At 42.3% G+C, this 24,066-nt stretch overlaps 1 protein-coding gene across 7 annotated transcripts in view; it reads left to right on the top strand.

Annotated features, from left to right (window-relative positions):
* The window catches only part of CDK16 (cyclin dependent kinase 16), a 96,167-nt gene extending 72,720 nt beyond the window's left edge, over positions 1–23,447 (top strand). For all 7 annotated transcript variants that reach the window (XM_081938032.1, XM_081938029.1, XM_081938028.1 and 4 more), the window contains 8 exons: positions 8,313–8,436; positions 8,711–8,831; positions 10,407–10,504; positions 10,965–11,070; positions 11,804–11,846; positions 13,575–13,665; positions 17,180–17,257; positions 19,039–23,447. In XM_081938032.1, coding sequence (XP_081794158.1) covers positions 8,313–8,436; positions 8,711–8,831; positions 10,407–10,504; positions 10,965–11,070; positions 11,804–11,846; positions 13,575–13,665; positions 17,180–17,257; positions 19,039–19,076 — 699 coding nt within the window. In that variant the 3' untranslated portion in view covers positions 19,077–23,447. The remainder of the gene's footprint in view (positions 1–8,312; positions 8,437–8,710; positions 8,832–10,406; positions 10,505–10,964; positions 11,071–11,803; positions 11,847–13,574; positions 13,666–17,179; positions 17,258–19,038) is intronic.
* The last annotated feature ends 619 nt before the right edge of the window (positions 23,448–24,066 follow it).

Below are 24,066 nucleotides of genomic sequence, written 5' to 3'. Positions count from 1 at the left end.
TCCAATCATCATCTTCCACGCTGGCATCTACACCCCTCTGCTTCCGGTCAGGTGTCGAGGTGCGGAGACAAAAGATGACCTTGGCTTCTATAAAAGAATGTCAACAATACATTCCACAATCCTACTCCTTTCTATTCCCCCCTCCCAACTACTACACTACTAAAACACATAGGAAATTATTAAAAAGTGTGGCAGGCCAAAGATCCTAAAAAGAACATAACTACAGGCCTGACATTTGAACAGTCACTAAGTGAACTGTTGTAAATCAAGGACTACCTGTAGTTGTAGATTTCATTGGGGGATCTGATGTGTTTCTTGTAGTGGAGGAGAGTATCCTTAGTTGGCTTCCTCCCTTCCACTCCTTTCAACAGGCAGGGCTACGAATTTCTTGTTCTCCCTATAGGAAGAGAGAGAGAGAGAGCAACCTCCAGGCTGGTTTTCTAGCTCCATTTCTCAGGGAGCTCTTGTGGGATTATTCAGGTATGCTACCCTGGAGTTAGGATCACTTATCTCAGGGCTCTGCCTTGTTACTTTTGCAGGAGGGCTGGCTATTCACCCTGGTTGCAACCTACATTCATAGGAGCACCGGTGTCAATAAATATTGGTGTACAGCGTTTTTTAGGGCATGAAATACACCCTCGCACCTCCTAAGGATTATAGTGAATGATCACTGATTCCCTTGTATTGATGATTGGGAGAGTGCTCCCTCCATCTGGAATGTGAAGTTGGATTAGGCATGTAATCATAGAATGATTTGCTCCTTTCGTTCTGTTTGCTCTCTGGGTTCTAAAATGCGAGTCATGCTCCCCTCAAAGTTTGCCTCATAGTCACATCTTTGATGACTGGAAGAGAAGAGAAATCAGGAAACTTGGAAGAGAAATCAGGAAACTTCATCTTGCTCAGCTGCCTCCACTTTTTATGGGTAACCTGGTGTGTAGGAGCTTTGTCTTAAAAAGTTGTTTCATAAGTGACCCCGTCTTTATAAGGGGGCCTTCTCCCTCTTTGCTTAATCTTAAAGGAATCTGGGCAAAACTGCAAACTGGGACTCAGACTGAAGACTGAGAGTGTAGGAGATGACCAGGCTGAGTCTGAGGGAGTGATCAAATGTGTCATCGGTCATGAGTCCCTGCATGCCCATAAGAGATCTAAATCCAATCCCCCTTGAATTCCTTTCTTAACTCCTGGTAATTTCCCTTGATCATTAGTTGTTTAGATTGTTGTAGAGAGTTTAAGCTTGCAGTAAATCTTTATACTCATTTGAACTGCCTGAATCTCCTGTTTTCCTGGTACTTGACAGAGAGGAAATAGTAGAATGTCTTACTGCCTTACGTAAACCATTTCCTTTAATGGGGAAGCTGGATAACATCTGGCTGAAGAGAACACCAAAATAACAGCTTATTCAGAGCCTTTTTTCTTGTGTGGATTTTTCACTTTTGACCAAGGAAGTCAGTAAGAGGCTAATTTTAAGGGCCTCTCAGTAACTGGTCAACCTGGCCATGAAAACCAAATAAGTTTCACTCAAAAAGAAATTACCAACAGTGGCCAGACATCATTATCTCTTTCTCTGTTTTGAACCCTTGAAGATTCTTTCATGAATGCTCCAATAATCCATTGGTTTCAGGCATGATGCTGGAGAAAACCTCCCTCATCCCAATAGGATAACACGTGTTTTTCTTAAATGTGATCAGATGTCATGACACAAAGGTAGCCAGTGCCTCAATTGCTATGGCCTCTATTTTTTAGCATAAGCAATTTCTTTTATCTTATTTGGAATTGGTTGCAATATGTAGGGGGGTATATTATCTGGGCAATAAAGCTAACTTCATGGCAGATTTCAACCTTGATGTACCATAATTCTCAACTAAGGTCATTTGCAAGTTGAATGTAGGTTCCAAAACCAACTGTGTTTTTATCCCCAGCAGCTTTAAAAATTATAAGTCGTTGGAGGATTTCTTAGATAAAGTTCTGATGGAAACTAAGGGAAAAATGAAGACTCCCTAGTTTCACCTAGGTGAGAAATTAATAAAAAAAACCAGGGACACTTTTTTTTGGCCCTTCTTGGTTCATTTTGGAATCTAGGCTCTCATACAGCTGAAACAATAACCTTCCCATCTTCAGTTTAGAGGATATAGCGTTCACATCTTTGCAAAGAGACTCACAAATAGCAATGATGGCAGGCTTCGTTGGCTCACAACATCAGTCTCTCAAATGCTCTGCACATGCAGCAGAGATATCTCATTGTGTTCCAAATTATTCTTCATTTCTTTCCTCGGGTTTGAAATCAGAAGGACTGCCAAATACTAGGGGTGGTGATAGATCTTTTTCTGGCCATCAAGGCCACTGAACCATTTACACCTGCTGAAAAAGCCTCAAGTGCTACTTTATATATGAGCTGTGGTTCCCTGAAAGAAAAGATGAGGAGGAGAAACAATACTAGACTTGAAGTGGGGGAATCAGCATATAGAATACTGCAGGGTTTGTATGGAGTCGTTGGATTCCATCATGGAATGTCTCATAGGCTGATACATTCTAGCTTCCCTGGATCTTCAGGAGGCCGGTCTGTATATTTTGATCTACCCCTCTCACCACCAGATCCTCCGGTTAAAATGTTTGGAGAACTGTTTTCAAGCTATTTTCTCCTTCAGCTTGACGTTGGTTCCTAAAACATTCACTTTACATTGGCGATGTTTCTGTGGGATTGGGGAATTCATGTTTATCTTTACCTAGATGATTTTTTCATGAGGTTTGTTTTAGCATCTGCTGAGTGAGACAATGACTTTGTGACTGATCAGTCTGGAGATAGGAGACAGCCTAGAAAGACACAGATTTTCCTACTCTTTCCGCACTTGGGTACAGTATTAAAAAATTAACTACAGCCTGTATTTCAAAGAACAGGGGAGATAAAGAACCTTGTCAGATTGCTCTTACGTGTGCTAACTCTAGCTCATCTCAAGAAAGTCATGGTTGCAGGCATAGGTCAGAGATCATTTTTGTTGGAACTTCTGCCATTTTTGAAGGAAATAGTAGTGAGGCCATGGAATCAATGCCTGGCTGCCTTTTCTTAAACAAAGATCTCCATGATTTCAACAGGGAAAAACTTTGTGGTCATGCACTCCTCCAACAGTAGTAACTACATAGCTAGATCAGCTATCACTGGCTTTATTTGTGCTGCTAAGCTGAGGGCTATTGCTTCTTCCTTATCAACTTCCTGGAGTTTGAGGCCATTCATCGGGCTCTGCTTAGCTTCAGTCATCTTCTATACCAAGGGTGTCAAACATACATCGTCATGGCGGTGTCACATGTATTGGGACTTCCCCCCCCCCTTTGCTAAACCGGTCATGGGTGTGGCCAGCATGTGATGCATGTGGCCCATGGGCCAGGAGTTTGACAGTCCTGTTCTGTACCATTACCACATACTCCTGGTGGGAAACACCACAACCTACGTGCATATCTGACCTGAATGAAGTAGTAAGGAAGACCTTACACTACAGATAGTTGCATCTGATTTCTATTTCGGTGGAGTACATCCAAAGTCTTTTCCACTCATGGCTGATTGCTTTGATTGTCCAATTGATCTCAGGTAAGAATCACTATGAAGCTTGGGAAAACCTCTCTTCATGTCACCAACTGAAAACTGAATTATTTCTTCTGATTCTCCACACAGGCAGCAGCCGTGGAAGACATGTTAAGTTTTGAATGGCTTCCAAGCCTGCTTTAAACTTCCCATTTTTTCTATCGCTGTTCAGAATAATTAATTGCTGTTATTTCAACCTGTCATATTTCTGAACTTGCAGTGCCGTATATGTTTTTGTGTGTGCTCTGAATTATTTAATCATGCATGCCTACTTAAGGTTATCCTTTATGCCTAAGGACCTTAGCTATGCCTAAGATCTTCATTTATGCATAAATGTTTTCAGCACATATTAGGGGTTGTGCCTCCCAACTTTTATTTTGTCTAGGTTAAAAATGACTAGCACGAGCTAGAGGTGGCAAACCGTCAAGATTTATATTTTTGGGTTTGTTTTATTTCAACAGCCATTGTGGCACAGAGTAATTGTTTGCAAGTCTCTGCAGGTGAATCTTGGTCTGCATAGTTCTTTAAGTGTTGCTGTGCTGCTGTTTTGGTCAGAGCCACAACTTGTTCTACTAAGATTGCATCCATTTCTGTACTTTTGTCCCTCAGGTTGTTCTGTTAAACATTAGTAGGGCAGCTGGCATGATCATTCATCTCTTCCACTGTGCAGCACTTCAGTTTAGATGTGCAAGCCTTGGTAGATATGCCTTGGTAAACATATATATGTTTTCGTAGATTTTCACGGGTGTAGGTATGCTGGTCTTGTTGTATTCGGGTCTTTTCCCGTGTAAGATTGAGATTGTCTTGGCAACGTTTCGGCGAGGTCTCACTCGCCATCCCCAGGCTGGTGTTTTTGGCTTAAAGCGTGGTCGGAGATGCTGTCTTTTTATAAATCTTGATGGGGGTGGAGGTGTGTGGAGTGCTGGCGTTGTTTCAGTAAGTGGATTGATTGACTGTGTGGCTGTATCATGATTGGTAGATTGGTGCTGATTGGTGCTGGCTGTGTGTCCATTGTTGTTTTGTGTTGTAATGCCTGGATGGTGGGTGGGGCTCGTTTGTTTATACCAGGGTTGGTTTCCAGATGTCTGGCAGGCGGGAGGCATCGTCACGTTTATTTATGTTGTTGGGGTGTTTCTCTATTTCGATAGCTTCCATAATTATTCTCTTGTTGAAGTGTTCAGTTTTGGAGATTACTTACAGCACAAAACAACAGCGGACCCACAGCCAGCACCAATCAGCACCAATCTACCAATCATGATACAGCCACACATCCAATCAATCCACTTACTGAAACAAAACCAGCACTCCACACACATACACACACACCAAGATTTATAGGAAGACGGCAGCTCTGGCCATGCTTTTAGCCAAAAACACCAGCCAGAGGATGGCGAGTGAGAACTCGCCGAAACGTTGCCAAGACAATCTCAATCTTACACGGGAAAAGACCCGAATACAACAAGACCAGCATATATATATATATATATATATATATTCCACATATATGACAATCAGACATCTGCCACTTTTGGAAATGTTTTGGTAGATTCCAGCTGTGGATATCCTTCTCCCCTTTGGAAAAATAACATTGGACTATCATTAAAGGTTTTTTTGCTGCAGTGGACAGAAGGTATTCTACTCTTCCATGTCCAGTTCCTTGTGAACATCAGGGCCTTTTATTCTGTCTTTTTACTAATTTTGGAATTCTCATGTTGTTTTTACTAATTTTTTACTAATTTTGGAATTCTCGTGTTGTTTGATATTTCCATCGGTAGGCTTGGAGATTGCTCTCTCTGTATATAGGGGCATCAAAGAATATTTGTTCCTGTCTGATGGAGTGAATGGGAGAAGCAATTGTGGATAACCTCCATTGTAGAAAAAAAGACCATCGCACTAAGTCAAATGCACCATATATATTATTAATGTTTTACTGAAAAGTAAAAGATGTACTGTACCAGGATTTTGCAAGCTGTTTCCATGATCCCATCTTGATTTTTTTTTCTATCTCTCTTTAATGGTATTAAAGGAACAGAGCTTCTAAGTCCCACATGTTCAGGGCCTAAAATATTTGTAGGTGTATGTCCAGGCAATTACAACCCCCCACCCCACCCCAATATCATGGATCCTATGTGATATATGAGAAGAATTGAATGTATCATAAGATATAAAATAAGATACAAATATACAATAGCAGAGTTGGAAGGGACCTTGGAGGTCTTCTAGTCCAACCCCCTGCCTAGGCAGGAAACCCTATACTGTTTCAGACAAATGGCTATCCAACATCATCTTAAAGACTTCCAGTGTTGGTGCATTCACAACTTCTGGAGGCAAGCTGTTCCACTGATTAATTGTTCTAACTGTCAATTCTAACTTGCTTCCCTCCTTGATTAGTTTCTACCCATTGCTTCTTGTTCTGCCCTCGGGTGCCTTGGAGAATAGTTTGTCTCTCTCTTCTTTGTGGCAACCCTTGAGATATTGGAACACTGCTATCATGTCTCCCCTAGTCCTTCTTTTCATTAAACTAGACATACCCAGTTCCTGCAAGCGTTCTTCATATGTTTTAGCCTCCAGTCCCCTAATCATCTTTGTCCCTCTTCTCTGCACTCTTTCTAGAGTCTCCACATTTTTTCTACATCATGGTGACCAAAACCGAATGCAGTATTCCAAGGCCTTATAAAGTGGTATTAACACTTCACGTGATCTTGATTCTAGCCATCTGTTTATGCAGCCTAGAACTGTGTTGGCTTTTTTGGCAGCTGCTGCACGCTGCTGGCTCATATTTAAATGGTTGTCCACTAGGACTCCAAGATCCCTTTCACAGTTACTACTGTTGAGCAAGGTACCACCTATACTGTACCTGTGCATTTCGTTTTTGTTGCCTAAATGTAGAACCTTACTCTTTTCACCATTGAATTTCATTTTATTAGATAGTGCCCAATGTTCAAGTTTGTCAAGATCCTTTTGTATCTTAAGCCTATCTTCTAGAGTGTTGGCTATTCCTGCCAGCTTGGTGTCATTTGCAAATTTGATGAGTTCCCCATTTATTCCCTCATCCAAATCATTGATGAAGATGTTGAAGAGTACTGGGCCCAAAACAGAGCCTTGGGGTACTCCACAAAATACTCCTCTCCATGTAGATGCAGTTCCATTGAGGACTACACATTGAGTGCGATTGGTCAGCCAGTTACGAATCCATCTGGTGGTGATGCTGTCTAACCCACATTCTTCTACTTTATCTAGTAGTAGGTTATGGTCTACCTTATCAAATGCCTTACCTCCAAGTAAACTATATCAGTGGCATTCCTCTGGTCCACTAATTTTGTCACATTATCAAAGAATGCAATAAGATTAGTCTGGCATGATCTGTTTTTGACAAACCCATGTTGGCTTTTGGCTATTACTTTGTTTGCTTCTAGATGTTCGCTAATTCGTTGCTTGATTATCTTTTCCAGAATCTTTCCTGGTATTGAGGTCAGGCTGATAGGTCTATAGTTTCCTAGATCTGTTTTTTTCCCTTTTTTGAAGATGGGAATCACATCAGCTCTTTTCCAGTCCTCTGGTAGTTTCCCGGTGCTCCAGGATCTCTGAAAGATATAGTTCAGTGGTTCTGAGATCTTATCTGCTAGTTCCTTCAGAACCCTGGGGTGTAATCCATCCGGTCCTGGTGATTTGAACTCATCTAGGGTAGAACTCATGTAGGGTAGACTTACCATTTTCTTCCCTATTTCAACTTGTGTTCCTAATCTGATTTTTGTTGTGCTGTTTTTGATAGGTTGGACTGTTTTATCCCTTTGTGTTAAGCTAACCTTTATTGTCATTTTTTCTGTGAACACACTAGGATACATTAAAATATGAAATTCTGATGTCCACTCTCAAAAGAAATATATGTGTGTGTGTGTGCACACATATACTGCACACACACACACACACCACACCATTTAGAATACATAGCAGAAAAAAGAGTCTTGAGATTTGACAAGGTTGAACGTTGTTCTACTTTGGATACTGCGAAGCCTCCTCCCAGAAGGTAACAAAGAAAACCGGTCATGGAGAGGATGCGTAGAATCTCAGACAGTACTGCAAGTCCTGTTAAAGTATTGCTTATATGCCACGCCCTGGAAAGAAGAGAATGAATTTCAATAATCTTTTCTGCCATCCTTACCACTCTCTGCATAGCCTTCCTGTCCATGGTGCAAATTTTGGACTCAAGTGGAACTGCTATTGGACATTCCTACATTAAATGTACTAAATGTGCTTTTGAAGATACATATTCCCCAAGTGATCACAAGCAGTGATGTCCAGTAAAGAGAATTTAAAAAAAAATACTTTTAACTATATATAGCAAATCCCCAAGTTAAGAATGCCTCAGTTTAAGGATGACCCACAATTAAGTACAGAGCCTATTGTAGCAAAATCCAAGTCATACACAATGTTTCAAGTTCATTACACAATACTAGTTGCACAGTATTGTACAGTAATACTGGTTCTGATTTACATGCAAATTCAACTAAAGGGCAGATCTTGGGAACAGAACTGGGGACTACCTGTGTTTTCCTTTCATGCTATGTTGCACTGCTGTGTGGTTTGGAAGTGTATCAGGAAAAGAAAGCAACATACAGTTCAATTATTGTACATAAATGTCTGTGTAAAAGATGTGCAGCATGAACTATTCTGTGAATGGTAGGAAATTGTGTTTGTCTAGAAAAATTCACTTCGGTGGCTTTGTTCCCTCTTCCAGTTGTTTCTGTTCCAGCTGCTACGTGGCCTAGCCTACTGTCACCGTCAGAAGGTGCTGCATCGAGACTTGAAGCCCCAGAATCTGCTTATTAACGAGAGAGGGGAGCTCAAACTAGCAGATTTTGGTGAGTATTGTCAAATCCTTTTTGGATCTATATCCCAGCAACCTTCAGGCTGGCATGCTCTTATTCTTGGTAACTGATGGCCTCGTGGGTAGGAGCGATAGGAGGATTGAACCAGATTTTTCATTCCTATCATACTTCCAATGTTTGGCAATATATTATCAAATTCCACTGTTACAATTCTATCAGCTGTAACATAGTTTAAAACAGGAGCAGGAGGATGAGGAATCCCTCTGCTGCATGGAAGGTTTTGCAAATACATGTCTGTGTTTTACAGGATTAGCCCGGGCAAAATCTATCCCCACCAAGACCTACTCCAACGAGGTGGTAACACTTTGGTACCGGCCGCCTGATATTCTTCTGGGCTCGACAGAATATTCCACCCAGATTGACATGTGGTACGGATTCTAATGTCTGATTCCCTGTTGTTGTTGTTTTTAAATAGTTCCCTAGGGCAACTTACTCATTTGCCACATCGTGGGGCACTCAATTAAATGATACCCAAGTTCAAAAAAGTACTCCTAAGATTTAAAAACTGCACAAAACAATTTAGTTAATTATAAGTTTTCAGAAAATATGTTTTGCATTTTTCCCCATCATCTTTGAAAAGGCTCAGGCTGCGTCCTTCCTGGCTTGTATGCAGAACTGAGGCTCTGTGCCTCGTTCATTAATAAACACACTCTAGGCCACTCAGAGTTCAGGAAGGAAATTGTTGTAGAAGAGAAAAAGAGGATCGAAGCTAGAGTGAAGTGCTAAATGTACATCTGCTGATTCCCTAAAGCAGTTAACTTCAGTTTGGGTCTCCCCAATTCCAGTCAACTCTTCTTGCAATAAGAATACAAGTGGTCCTCGCTTAAGAACCATTCGTTCAGTGTCCGTGCAAAATTATGATGAACAAGTGGTAGTTATGACTGGTCCTTATGTTGGTCACTGTATCTTTGCGATCTGGGTGCTTGGTTGCTCAGCTCGCAGTTTGGACGTTGCGGTGTCCCACGGTCACATAAATTTGTGACCTTTTTTTTTTTGCCAGTAGAGAAGCCAGTAGGTGGTTGCAAATCGCAGCCAATGTGTTACCCTCACCTAACAACTTGCACTGGTTTGCTTAATGATGGCAAGCAGAAGTGCCAGAATTTCTGTCACTAAGCAGTGCATTCACGTGATGTCGCTCTTTGTGACCACACTGCTTAGTGACAGAAGCTCCTATCTCAATTACCATTGTTAGATGAGGGTTACCTCTAGTGGTTTTTAAACTGCTGTGGGGTTTCCAGGAAGCATAACATCAGTTTTATAAAGCAGTGGCTCATCCTGGCAGACAAGTCAGCTTATTCACATGAATTGATATTTACCGTAATATATAGATGATAATGTTATATAGGTGCTCTGTTTAAAATCCTAAGTATATTTTTGGATATTTTCAAAATTCCAGATATTTTTTCCCATGGCTAAAGGATTTGCCGGTGACATCACCGTTGCCCAGGGGATGCCCAGTTGGGGGTTCCTTTCATGTCTCTGTGAAGTTGCCCCCCGAAATGGTACCCATTAATCTACTCACAGCTTCCTGCTTTCAAACTGTTGGGTCGGCAGGAGCTGGAGTGTGTGATAGGAGCTCACCCCCTCCCCATTGCAGCAATGGGTCTCGAACACGAGACTGCGAATTTGTCAGCCATCACATGTGGGTCATTGGAAACATTAATTGCTCCCTTTTTTAGCAGAATGTTCAGATTTAAACACACACACACACTCATTTTGATGCGGACTATTATATATATTTAAGGCAGATTTTTGAAAATATGGTTTCAAATGCCAAAACCATTGGCTGACCAGCAACATCCGGTCATAGAAATGTTTTGTTGGTCTACAAGTGATTTTGTTCAGTCATCACAACAGAGATAAGATGTAATTGATAGCACAAAGTTACAGTCCTTCCTATTTTCTTGGTGCTGATATTGAAATCTGCCTGCCTTCCTCCACAGGGGTGTGGGCTGCATTTTCTATGAGATGTCCACAGGGCGGCCACTCTTCCCAGGCTCCACAGTTGAGGAGCAGCTGCATTTCATTTTTCGGATATTGGGTAAATATCTGCCAAGGTTGCATTGCTGGGAAATCAATGAAGAAATGGGAGGCAGAGGAAAGGAAGACCATCGGACAGGTTGATCTATAACTTCATAATGGAGGTTAAGAGTTTCTTCAGGGATACCAATTAAAACACCATAAGATGATCCAAAACAAGTACATTTTTTAAAACATTCCCAGATCAGCCTGTCTGTCACTAAAAAAAAAAAATGTCTCGGATCTCACTTGAAATTTGAAAGATACAATTCAGAAGAAGAAAAGGAGCTTGGAACAAAGGGGGGGGGGGGAAATCACCCCTATCAGCTGGAGTGAAAACTATCCAGGAGAGGGAAAGTCTTGGCCATGCTGCTGAAATGAACTTGTTTCTCATCTTTTTGCTACTTTCATGTGATATGAAAATTGGAAATCCCTTTTTTAAGCTACTTTTCAGAACTCTGCTTCTTCTTCTCTGTTGCCAGGGACACCCAATGAAGAGACGTGGCCTGGAATCCTGTCCAATGAAGAATTCCGAGCGTATAACTACCCCAAATATCGTTCTGAGGCCCTGATCAACCACGCTCCACGGTGAGTGTCAACGTCTGTAGTTCAGATATGGTAGCTTTTGATAGGTGACAACATGGCTGCTGTAATGATCTCATAAAAGAGAAGGAGAAAGATGGCTGCGTCCTCCGTAGAGTTAGGATAGGACGTTTTGGACAATTTCATGTAATCCTTTCAACCATTAAGAATGGAGACTTCTTTAAGAAGAAGAAAAGAGACATATGGACTCAATGTGCAGCCATAGATAGCTTGTCTTGCTTTCTCCCTCTCTCATGTGGAAAGAGTAAAGATAGTCCAAGAGTAAAGATAGTGGGGTCAGGTCCTCCCAGGATCTTGTACTGAAGATATTTCCTGTCCAGTTGCTCTTTTTTTTCAGCAGAGATGCAGGCAAGGAGTTTTGCCCGGGGTACTGTCACTGATGAATTCCAGGCAAGACCCAAATACACGGTTGTGAGTTGCTAGGGTGCATCAATGAGCATTTGTTTAAAATCTTTGTGCTTTATTGGGAAGAAAGGGGGATTAACAAGATCTTTGTTTGGGCCTTGGCTTCCACGGGTGGAAGAAACATCGATGACTTTTTGGTGCATTCCAGATGAATACTTGACTTAGGGACATGAAATATTTTACATCTTCAGATGTTGGGATGACATTGGATAGCAGCATCAGTGTCAGAGAATAACAGTCCCAGGAAGCAAAGCCACAATTTTCCTCAGGAAATTAATGAATCTGTCCTTTCTTTTCTCTCCTAATTGTACAGGCTGGACAATGATGGGGTTGACCTTTTAGGAAAGCTGCTGCAGGTGAGCAGTTGTTGTTGTTGTTGTTGTTGTTGTTGTTGTTGTTGTTATTATTATTATTATTATTATTATTATTATTATTATTATTATTATTATTATTATTATACGATTGTATCACAGCGGCCAGTTGTTTCCCCGGATTTGGCATTGATTACTAGGTCGGGCCCCACCCAGGGGCCTAGGACGTCATAACGTATTTTCGTAATATACGTGCAGATCCAATCAGTGCAGCTTTTTGCATTTGACTGATGGTGATTTTGTCAAGTTTTAACTGTTTTAAATGTAATTCCAGTGCTTTTGGAATAGCACCCAGTGTGCCGATTACCACTGGAATGACCACTGCTGGTTTGTGCCATAATCGTTGAATATCAATTTTTAAGTCCTGGTATTATTATTATTATTATTATTATTATTATTATTATTATTATTATTATTATTATTTTGTTTGTTTGTTTGGATAATTAAGGTTTTCAGGTCTCTGACCTTTTCTTCTAGGAATCCTAAACTACTTACATTCCTTTCCCATCCCTAAGCAGTAAAAAAACCTTCCCTGCCACGGCAAGCAAGCAACAGTCAACCTCATTAACAAATAGTGATCATATAAAGAAAGTATTGTCTTGTCCCCAAAGAATAAATGCACTGGACAAAATGGGCTACCAATTAGGACCTCAAGTAAAACTGCTTATCTTCAAGGACTGTTGCAGAGGTATTCTTTGGGAATGTCTGCATATATGCGCGTACACACAAAACAAATTCCAAAGTGGAATACATTAAAAGGGATCCATCAAGGGGATCCATCATAGAGGAGGTGCTCCTGCAGAAATAATTCTGCTTTGCTCGCCTTAATTCCTCCCTGTACAACCTATGGGTGCTAATAGGGCATGTGGCTGTAGATGGAGAAGTAGAAGAGTTTTTGAACACTATGGATTTCAGCCCCTCTGCTTGTTTTGCAGGTCGTTGCTGGCAGGGTTTTATTCATTTGTCTGTTGGTCAAAATAGGTGAAACCTTTGATCCAAAAGTTCAAATATTGATCCAATTCAAATATTTTGCACTAGGCATGGATTGTCAGCCTGCCATGTACAGCCCCTGTGGGCTGTTTGCAGCCTGCCTGGAGTGTAAAATCCGTGTGTTTAAAAAAAATGGTGCTATATGTAGTCAATACTTGATTAGAAATATTTTACAATTCATAGTATCCTTGTAACTGAAGATAGTTAAAATCCTGGTGCTTTTACGCCCAGTTTGGTCTACTTGTTAAGTCTAAAAAGTAGGAGACTGATTCAAGTCCTGCCTTAGCCATGAAAGCCGACTGGGTGGCCTTGGGCCACTCTGTCAGCTCAATTCACCTCACGGGGCTATTGTGGAGAAAATAGGAGGAAAGTGTGTGGAATTATGTTCACCACCTTGAGTGGTGGGATAATAAAGGTGGGATATAAATCAAAGTAATATACTTTGCACATTCCTTGCATTCTGGGTCAGCACTTCAGTTTGTTCTGAGTTTTCTCTTGTCATAAGCATTGGGAAGAGGAGACAGAGGTATCTGAATGGTTGTGTTTTGATGTTGTGGAGATTTGGGGCACACTTTAACCTGTGATTCCAACAATGTGATAACTTTTTTTGGGGGGGAAATGCTTTTGTATTAGGAGCAAAAAGCTAGATGCCATTAGCAACCGTCATCGAGTCACTAAGATTGATCTCTTTTCTATTCTCTCTTTTTCTCTCCCCGAATGCAGTTTGAGGGCAGGAAGCGGATCTCTGCAGATGAGGCCATGCGTCACCTGTTCTTCCACAGTCTGGGAGAGCGGGTCCTCAAACTTCCAGACAGTAGGTGCAGGCTGAAGATGGAGGGAGGGAGGGAGGCCAGAAATGTCAAGTAGTGGTTGAGTGAATGAGAACAAGGTTAAGAGAAGGGCATGTGATGAAAACACCAAGTGGATGACCATGAATTCTTTTGCATGCTATGACCAGTTCTTGCTGTGAATGACATCTCCATTAACTTCTTTTAACTTCTCAGTTCCATCTGTTATTATGTAGTGGTTAACTGGAGAGGACGTTTTCATTGATGGGCTAAGAATTTAAGGGCACCCATGCTCTTTTTGCAGTTATTTTATTACTCAGCTCATCTAGTGGGTTAGTGTAATTTCCTGGTAAAGACTGCAGGGCAAATCTGATCAGTTACTTCAGCATATAACAGCTATCTTCATACTTCCAGTCAATTCAGAATCACGAAAAACAGAAGATTTAGATCAGGGGTGTCAAACTCGATTTCATTGAGTGACGCATCAGGGTTGTGTTTGACCTCAGAGGGCCGGGATGGTGGTGGCGGCCAGGGGTGGACGTGGTCATGCTGGACTTAGCCAGGGTAAGCGTGCTTATGGTGGACATTTGACACAGGCTCAAGATGTGCTTTTCCCCTTCTTTCTTTCCACAGTTCTTTACTATAGCCATGTTCCTATCTTTTCTACCATGTATTACGGGCAAACATCTATTACTTATTCTTCACACTCCACTAAACGTTTGGTTTCTAAATTTATACCCCATTGTTTAAAAGTAAATAATAATAATTTGAAATATATGTACCGTAACTGTCAAGTGATCTTAGTGTTAGGGTCCTATGTGCCTTAACAATAAAAATGCCCTACATCTTAAATAAGACTCTGATTACACCTTTCAGAATTCTCCACATTTTTGAGGTCAGTGCAACTCACTTGTTCTTTAAGGTGTTAATATATATATTTTTCAGTTGTTCTTTCTACCATATCCAGAAAACTGCAGGCATGTAGCTGTTGATAACTTGGCTTTCAGTTTTGTGTGTGGGAGTGTGTGTATGTGTTTAGACTTTTGTAAATGCCTTTGCTTCCCTTCTCCCAAATATAATGTTTCTGTTCTGAGCAGTTTTGTTTAGTTGAAAATTCTGTCCGAATAGTGACCATTTAACTTCTGAAATGGTTGGAAAATAAATTTCTTGGAACCTCTCCCTTGTAATCTTTTATAAAAGTTATATAAAGAATAGGATTAGTATCATTGGCTTCCAGGTGATCTGATCAGATGTTCAACCCAAGATCAATGATCCCGAACATTTTGTGCTCTTTTAGGGATGTGTTGAAAAGTTGTTATGCAAGAATATCTCGGGAGGTCCCTGTGTGGCCCGTTTTTGGCTTCCCCGTCCTCCAGAAGCACTCTGCCAGCCTAAATTGGGCCACGTGGAGGCTCCATGTGGCCTGTTTTTAGCCGGCAGAGTGCTGCCGGAAGCTGTGGAGGCCAAAAACGGGCATACAGCCCCCCCCCCCCCTTGCAGCCAATTTTAACCAGCAGATCCACCTCTGGCTGGTCCTTTGATATTTCCAGGCTGGCCCCATGGACCACATCCGGCCTGCAGGTTTGACACCCCTGATCTAGATGTTTACTATTTGGCCCTCTGGCACATTGTGCGAAGAGTCTTTTCCTTAGACTTGCACCTCCCTGACCTGCTTCCTGCTTCTCCTGTCCTTTTTATTTAGCCTGGCTTTAATTAACCTGCACTTCAGTTTTCTCATTTTCTGAGATGACCTCACTTTCTTATCTGGGGGCTCTTCCTCATGGCAGCAATGAAGTGCTGCCTTCCAAAACCGGGCCTCTGGAAAAATATGCTGGCCTAAAGAAGTACTGACCTCATCCTCTGCCTCAACAAGGCAGAAGAAGGGCAGGGAGGAGGCCGAATGAGGAATAGCTTCTTTGCTGTCAGCTACTGGCAGCAGAAAACTGCAGGACGGTCAGCTCATAGAGTGAGCTTTCCATGGAATTAGAAGAGTGATGCCCAGGGAGCTGCAGAGGAAAGGAGTAGAGGAGTCCAGAAGTAACAAATCTGTGAGATTGGAAATCTGGCAGCCAAAGTACCATCCTTCTCATGGGTGAGAGAGAAAAGAAACAATGAGAGAGAAGGACAGAAAGCAGTTTTATTTCCATTTCTCTTCCCCTGCCCTGCCACTTTTCCTTCCTAGGCTTGTAAGTGGCAGGGAACTAACTGCAGAGTTACTTCTACTCCAGTGTCCTCCCCTTTCTCTATTTTTCCTGCTTTTCCCATCATCCGTGGTTTGGCAAAATTGGTGGGAAAGCTGGTTTTTTGGCACGGCAGGAGATCCTGTGTTCTCCCACCCATAAATTCCTCCCACACAAAAATCAGTGGCCAATGGCTGGGGTGGTATAGGTGTCCTGCCCCTAACTTTATCTTGGAAGAAACCCCTTCCATTCTAGTTTATGTTGGAAGAAACCGGCAAACATCGCTTTAAAACTGGATCAGGAAGATGAGTTTAGGCTGCCTTATGGGTAGGTCTGCTGAGGTTAACATCTGGACAAGCCTTCTATATCCATTTAAAAATAGATTTCCATCTGTGGTTAGATTGTGGGGAAGAGCCCTTAGCCTTCCCATGTAGGATCTATTTCAGGGGTGTCCAAACTTGGGAACTTTAAGGCTTGTGGACTTCAACTCCCAGAATTCCCCAGCCAGCCATGCTGGTTGGGGAATTCTGGGAATTGAAGTCCACAAGTCTTAAAGTTCTCAAGTTTGGACACCCCTGATCTATTTGAAGTTTTTGTTCCCATAACCTAAATGCTGATATTTATTGTTGAATTTTAAACACTTGTTGAAAATTCATTGCATCAGATTAAATGAAACTTCACTGTCACATGTTTTACACAATCTACTGTGACAACATTATTTGTTGTTAAACTTTCCTTTAATGTTATGTACCACTGCTCTAAGAGTTTCAAATGGGCCAATAACTGAGAACCGGATAGTATGCAATATATATTTCATCCATAATGGAACCACTAACATTCATTTTCTAATCAATAACTTTCATTTTTCCATACATCAAAGCTCAATGAAGAATGCCTGTCTTGAATGTAAACAGATTGGTATGGCCGTTAAGGCACCAGGCTAGAAACTGGAAGGCGATTAAGTTATCTTTCTGCTTCAGGCATAAAGCCAGTTGAGGGGACTTAGGTCAGTCACTTCCCCTCAGCCCTAGTTAAAAGACAGTGGCAAGTCACTTCTGAAAACTCACCACGAAAACTGCAGGGACTTGTCTAGAGTCTAGACAGTCTTTGAGGATCAACGTGATTGATCAGAAGGAAACCAGTATCTACTACTTCCCTTAATGGGATAAAATCCATAAAAATGGATTCAAACATTTGCCAATATGTGTTCGTTCTCTCTCCCCCCCCACTCTCCCTCCCCCCCCCTCTCTCTCACACACACTACTTTAATCCTTTTATCAGTTCACATGCTATATAATAGCCGACCTAGTAATTAGGGTTATCTCACTGGCTTTGTGTTCTTTCTTTTCTTCTCCTGTAGCAACATCAATATTTGCACTAAAGGAGATTCAGTTACAGAAGGAGACTGGGCTGAGATCTGCTTCCCTGCCTGAATCAGGTGAGAAGTGGTTGTCGAGCAATTCTGTCAACAGGACTCCCTCAGCTTTTCCGTTAGCCCTCAGCTTTGAATAAAAGTCTCTTCCTCCCCCTGAATGGGTGGCCCACATTTCTTGGTACTGAAGGGGCACCTTGATAGTCCCTTTCTATCTCCAAAGACTGCTCTCTTGGAGAATCAGTCTTTTCCCATCTCCCTGCTTAACGCTACATCTGTGTGTGTGGTTATGCAGTAGCCACTCTCACCGCTCCCATAAGTAGCAACCATGTTCCAGTTAGTGGACATTGAACTGTAGTCACCAGGCTAGGTATCTGTGCCCCACCCACTTCCATTGGCACTTCTTCCTGTTCTCATCATCATGAGAGCCTAGGTGGCGCAGTGGTTAGAGTGCAGTACTGCAGGCTACTTCAGCTGACTGCTAGCTGCAATTCAAATCTCAGCAGGCTCAAGGTTGACTCAGCCTTCCATCCTTCTGAGGTGGGTAAAATGGGGACCCAGATTGTTGGGGGCAATAGGCTGACTCTCTAAACCATTTAGAGAAGGCTGTAAAAGCACTGTGGAGTGGTATATAAGTCTTAAGTGCTACTGCTATGAGTTGGCACCATCCCCCCTCTCAGTCACCCTGACTAGAGTCTTCCTGGCACCTCTCTTTCAAAGACTTGAGTCTTTTTAGCTCAGTGCATCTCCAATTCAAAGTTTTCCCTATTAGTTCAAAGCTGAAGAAATTTGGGATCAGAAGTAGGGAAGGTGGAGCAAAATGATGGAGGAGGTGGGGGAAGGAACCAGGAGGCAAAAAGCGTGTGGCATTGGAACCTTAGGATAATAATAATAATAATAATAATAATAATAATAATAATAATAATAATAATAATAATAATAATAATAATAATAATAATTTATTAAATTTCTAGGCCGCCCCCTCTCCCTGGAGGGACTCGGGGCAGTGTACAGGAATAAATTTAAAAACATACAAACCAACATATACATAGCTAAAAATCAAATTAAACAACCCCTGTACGAATTTATAAAAATTAAAAACATTAAAAACAGACCCTAAAACCAATCCTAAAAATTTAGAAATAAAACTGAGGTGGGAAAGATGGAATTAGGCCAAGCCGGCTAGCTGGAATAGGTGGGTTTTAAGTTTCTGATGGAAGGAGCGGAGATCCGTAGTCATTCTAATGTCGGGGGGAAAGGTCATTCCAGAGGGTCGGGCCCATCACAGAGAAGGCCCTTCCCCTAGGCGTCGCCCGCTGGCACAGCCTAGTGGACGGCACCCAGAGGAGTCCCTCTCTGTGTGAGCGAATCGGATTGGATTGAATCGCCCTTGTTCAAAACCCAGCTTGGTGTTGCTTTCATCAAGCGGTGTTAGGCAAGCTGCATTTTCTAGCCCACAGTTCTTCCATCCATAAAATGGGGCTAAAGATATTGGACCTACCTAATTTGGCTGCTTCATCAGATTGCTGGGAGAATGTGAAATTTGTATCCATATTACAAAAAAAAAATGCAGTTCCAGATTGCTCAAAGCATTGTGACAAGGCCAGGTATTTCTATGAGACAGGGAGACACTACGAGGTTGGGGAGGAAACATTAGAAGGAATCTGGGGGGAATGTTAATGGCAATCACACCCTCTAAAACAGTGTTTTTCAAACTTGGCAATCGGAATTCTGGGAGGTGAAGTCCATACATCTTAAAATTGTCCAGTTTGAAAAATGATGATCTAGAAGTTGGGAGAAGGCGCAAAATGCATTCTATCTATAACACTTTTGCTGTTTCCCTACAGTGAATGGTCAGAATGGACGACCAAGCCTGCTGCTTTGAAGCCTACAGTTCTGGGCTGGCAAGGGTAGAAAGAAGCCAGGTTTCTCCCCCACTCCCCCACCTCCACCCCATGGACTGTCTCCACTGGTGGCTTCTTGGTATTGAACTGTGGCATGAGAACCTGTACTGGGAATTTGCTGGGCAAGGGTGGGGGGCCCTGGAACCGAGGAGAAAATGACCGCTCCTGGCACCAACAAGCCAGCCACTAATTCTCTGTGCCGCTGGGACGGACTCTCCCTCCCTCCCTCTCACACACATGGTGTTTCATTTTATTTTTTAAGTTTTATTTTTTCAATGCAATATTATAAATATTATATTTACAAATATCTATACAGAGAGAGAGAGAGACACCCCCCCACACACACACACCCTAGCCTCTCCAGAAATGGGGAGTGTACAGTATTAACTCTGAGGGAGCCAATCCCCTCCCTATCTCATCCCAATAGTGGGCCAGGTGGAGGGAGGAGAAGCACTGGGGCCAGAGTAGTTCCATCCTTTGCACTCCGTAATCTAGGAATTGATGGGAGTGGGGAGGTTGTTAGTATTTAGGATGAATGAGCGGACTCCTCCTCCCCAGCTATAATCACTTTCTTTGGGTGTGATGGGGGAATCTGTTTTCCTGGCCTAACTGTGTATTTTGAAGTCCAGGGGAGGACCAGGCAACCAGGTGTCCTCTGAGAATTCTCCAAATCTTTGGAAAGATGGTCCTTCTTTTCCTGTCTTCTTTCTTATTGGGACTTTCTGGCTGCAAGGCAGAACCCCTTTTTGCTCAGCTTTGGAGCTGCTTCCATCTCCTTCTCACACCAAAGTGGAGTCTCCGTTTTGATCCCTTGGGTCTTGACTGGTGCCTCGCCTGGGCTTGTGCTTTGTTAGTGCTCTGAATCGAAGCTTCACTCCTGTTCATCTGTTACGGCTCTTATATTACTTGCTTGGTACTCAGGGTTTGCATTTCTTCCATTGCCTTTCCAGACGCAGTCCACTGACTTCTAGTCCAGACACAAGGATCAGATATTCTAGTAGGCCTTGTGTAGGATGGTGGATCCAATTCCCAGTGGATTGTGCCTTGTTCTCTCACCCCTGTTCTTTGTTTTTTATGTACACTACAGTTCCTAGGTGATCATGATTTGTAGCTTGTCTTAACATTTCTTATATCCAAACGACTTATGTTAGAACGGGCCCATCGAGATCTTTCTCCGATGCTGTGTTTATTTTGGTATGAAAACCTTGGCACTTTCCAAAAATGTTGGACAACACCACCCCCTCATCCTCAGTCAGCAGGACCAGAAGTTTAGGAATATGGGAGTAATCGTCCAAAACATACGTAATGCCAACCTTTATTTGGTCTTCATGGAAATCATTTGCCTTGTCTCAGTGCTGCTTAGATTTTCACATCAGTTCCTACAATGTTCACCCCGTTGTTATCATTGTAACAATTTGCAGGGGCAGGTTCTTAGTCCTTAGTTATGTGGGTTACATCATTCCCATTAATTCCCATTCTGTTTTTTGAATCCAAAGTAAACCAGAACAGAGCAACTGTTCTGCAGTGAGCCACTCCAATTACCTCTTTTACCATTGGGAATCAGAGATACTTAGGAGGCAATGGGCCCTTTCCCCAGCTACGTCTTCACTGGTTCAAAGATCGATCAACTCCTGTCTGTGCTTCTGGAGGAGCTAGCCCCCTTTGCTTTGACCAACATCCCTCCAAAACTATCTGCCTGTTGGATTTACTTTTTTGGTCTTTACTCAGACGACTCTGATGCCCTTTCCTCCTGCTCTGTGTATTACAGTATTTAGAGATTCAGCTCTGTATTCCAGAGCCTTCCATATTTAGACAAAAAAGTCTCCATGGGGCCTGCCTCTGTATTTTCAGTGTCTGGGCTCCCTCTGCTTCCAATTGTCCTACAACTAGGAGAGCTAATTTACAGGAAGAGGGAAAAACACCTAACAGTATCACAGCTCCCAAGGCCAGGACTGTTCCTTTGAGCTCAGGGCACAGAAACTTCGGTGCACAGAACTGAAGGGTGGGGAAATCCATCTCCTAGAGTTTGTGCTCCAGGGGTATTAGACAAGACGGTACCAATTTTTGCTGTTTGATCACAGCCTATATATATGTGTGTGCGTGCGTGCGTGCGTATGTCTGTGTATATATGTACATATGCAACCATTTTTATATGCAGCACGAAGCGCTTCTAAGGTTCCAAGATCTTCCCTTGATGAGAGCCATACGATGAACTATTCTAGTTACTCTTACAACGCTCAGGCAACTTAAAAGGATTTCTGAAAATGCCTACAGAGGACAGATATGTAGCCTACCTTGTGCCCTGGGATGCAAGGAGTTTGTGGTGCTGGTGACCTCTTGCCTTGGCATTCAGATGCTGCTGTCCGTGCAATGGGGACATCTGGGGAAAAATCTAGCCTACACTACTTTGCCCAGCATTAGCCTCTGTGCATAGGTTGAAAGTAACCAGTGCTCAGCTCAGGAGATAAGAAGGTTGTGTTTACACAGACATCCTAATAAGCAGGAAAGACCAGCCTCTTTCCTTCAACCTAGTGAATATCCACAGGTCCTTTTTAGCCCACTAACCTGCTTGCATGATCCTCCCCTTAGTTACTGCCTACTGGGTTTTTGACGATGGCCTCCCAGGTCCTTTCTCCTTTCAACTGCACCTTAGAATCAGAAGCCTCTAGTTGAGGGATCATTTTCTAGTCCCTTCTGATCAGAGTTCTTGCCTTCCTCCCTGGAACATGTCTCTGAAGCACTCTGGACCTAGTGGTTCAAAAAGTTTCTCTGCCCTCAAAACTGACCTGTCTTTAGTCAGTCTGAAACGAGGTCATACTTCCAGCAGGAACTCAACAATCATGTGTATGTTTTGTTACTTCCATTCTTGCAGGCATAATTTGTCAATGCGATAAGAGCACTAGACTTGGTTTGCTGTCGGAATCTTGATGGTAGAGGTACAGTGAGTCTATAGCTGAGATTGCTCAATTTAAAATCCTGCTCCTAGAGGACATATAAGGAGTCACCAGAAAAACTGGGGAGATCAGGAGACAGTTTAAGGCAGTGGTAGTCAACCTGGTCCCTACCACCCACTAGTGGGCGTTCCAGCTTTCATGGTGGGCGGTAGGAGTTTGCTGTAACTCTGCTTTATAAATTTTATAAAGTAAATTTACTTCCCTACTTTATAAATCACCATTACTGTGGAACCTGTGGGCGGTTAGAACATTTTACTACTAACAGAGATACAAAAGTGGGCGGTAGGTATAAAAAGGTTGACTACCTCTGGTTTAAGATTTACTCAATACAGTGTTCAACCATAGGTAACACAAACTCTGGATTCAGGACCCCACTTGAGGCCGTAGTTTTAAGGGCTGATTTGCTGCATTCTTTATCCATTGTTAATCCAAACAGACCTCTTAACCCTAGTGGAGGACCACAAACCATAGCTGATTAAGTATTGAATCTGTATGGGACTGCCAGGAACTCATATTATGCTGTGGTTGAGTAAATTAACGGAGAAATAAGGCCAAGATATACAGGGCTACCTTTGGGGAAGGGATCCAGAATCTAATCTGGTTTAGTTCATGGAATTCCCATTTTTTGCCTTTGTCGAAGGAGAAGAAATGAGGTTCTAGAATATGGAAAAATGTAGCCGAGGTGTGACAATGAGGTATTCTCCAAACACAAATGACTTTATTGAGTTCAGGAATTTGGGGAAGTGTGAGTTCAGAATAATGCTGAGAATTTGGGAGCAGTTTAGGTCCTAAACTGAGGATTCAGAATTCTCAGAAATGACAGCCGGAACAAACGCCACCCACGATGGCTAAACCAGTTTGCTTATAGTATGGATGTATTCTTAATACAATCCATTATGCGAGCTTTTATGTGAGAAGAAAACTGAAGATGGCCTGTTGGATAATGAATGTACAGAGGATTTGGATGTTGCTTTTGAGGAGGGTGGGAAAGGGCAGAACCTCATAATTTGTTTCTAGACTGGAGACAAGCAACCAACCTCTTCTTGCAGGAAACAGAAACCCAGGAATGGATAATCATTAACATATGGAATGGACTATCTCCATGGGCCTCCCCCACCTCAATCCTGCTTCCCTCCACATCAGTGGAGTAGATAAGGAGTTTCAGCTCTCCTAGTATGGAAGAAGAAACTCTTATTGTTGTACATAACTTGAATTGGGGGAGGAACTTTCTGTTTCAAAGATCAAAGCTTACCATTTATAGAAGAAAAGTCCCTAAGGAACAAAATGAACAATCTTTTGTCTCCCCCCTCATGCTCTGTCCACCTTCTTTGGGGTTAATTAATGCACCATATCCAAATGTATGGAACTGATTAAAAGTCTCCAACAATCTTCAATGTATGCTGCGTTGTATTTAATCTTGAGTTGGGATTAAGAATAAAGGGATCTTTTTCTTCAGTAGAAGAGAAAAAAACATTTGACTGCCTTTTAGATATTTTCTGCTCCTACCAATATTTCCAGATGCTCGGTTCATATCAGTAAGCACTGTAAAGCACCTTCAGATTTCTCAGAGGCAAACCATGGAAATGACATGCTGACTCACAAGCAAGTTTACCCATTGATAGGGCTCTGGGGAATCCTCTGAAGTCAGGATTTTGCCTTCATGAAATGCCAGCCAGTTGATGAGGAATGACTGTTGCCAGATTAGATAACAGTCTTCTATGAAGAATACCATATTATCCGCGCACCTCAGTAGAGCCACTAGAAAGAAACTTGTCCTGCTGAAAAGCAAAATTTCTATTCATACATGTCATGGGACACCTGGAGAAATAAGTCATTTTGAAGTGAATATAGTTTTCTGTGACCCATCTTGGCTTAATGGCAGATAGTCATGCAACATGCTAAGACCTAGTTACCTGTTCTGACCCCCCTCGTCCCCCACCAACACACACTCCGAGCCAAAGATAAGTTACAGAATTTATTTACAGACAGACAGGTCCTTGGCAGCAATCCAACACAG

Source organism: Natrix helvetica, assembly GCF_964273705.1.
Source record: "Natrix helvetica genome assembly, chromosome: 1".
NCBI lineage: Eukaryota > Metazoa > Chordata > Lepidosauria > Squamata > Natricidae > Natrix > Natrix helvetica.
This window is presented reverse-complemented; position numbering and strand designations above follow the sequence as displayed.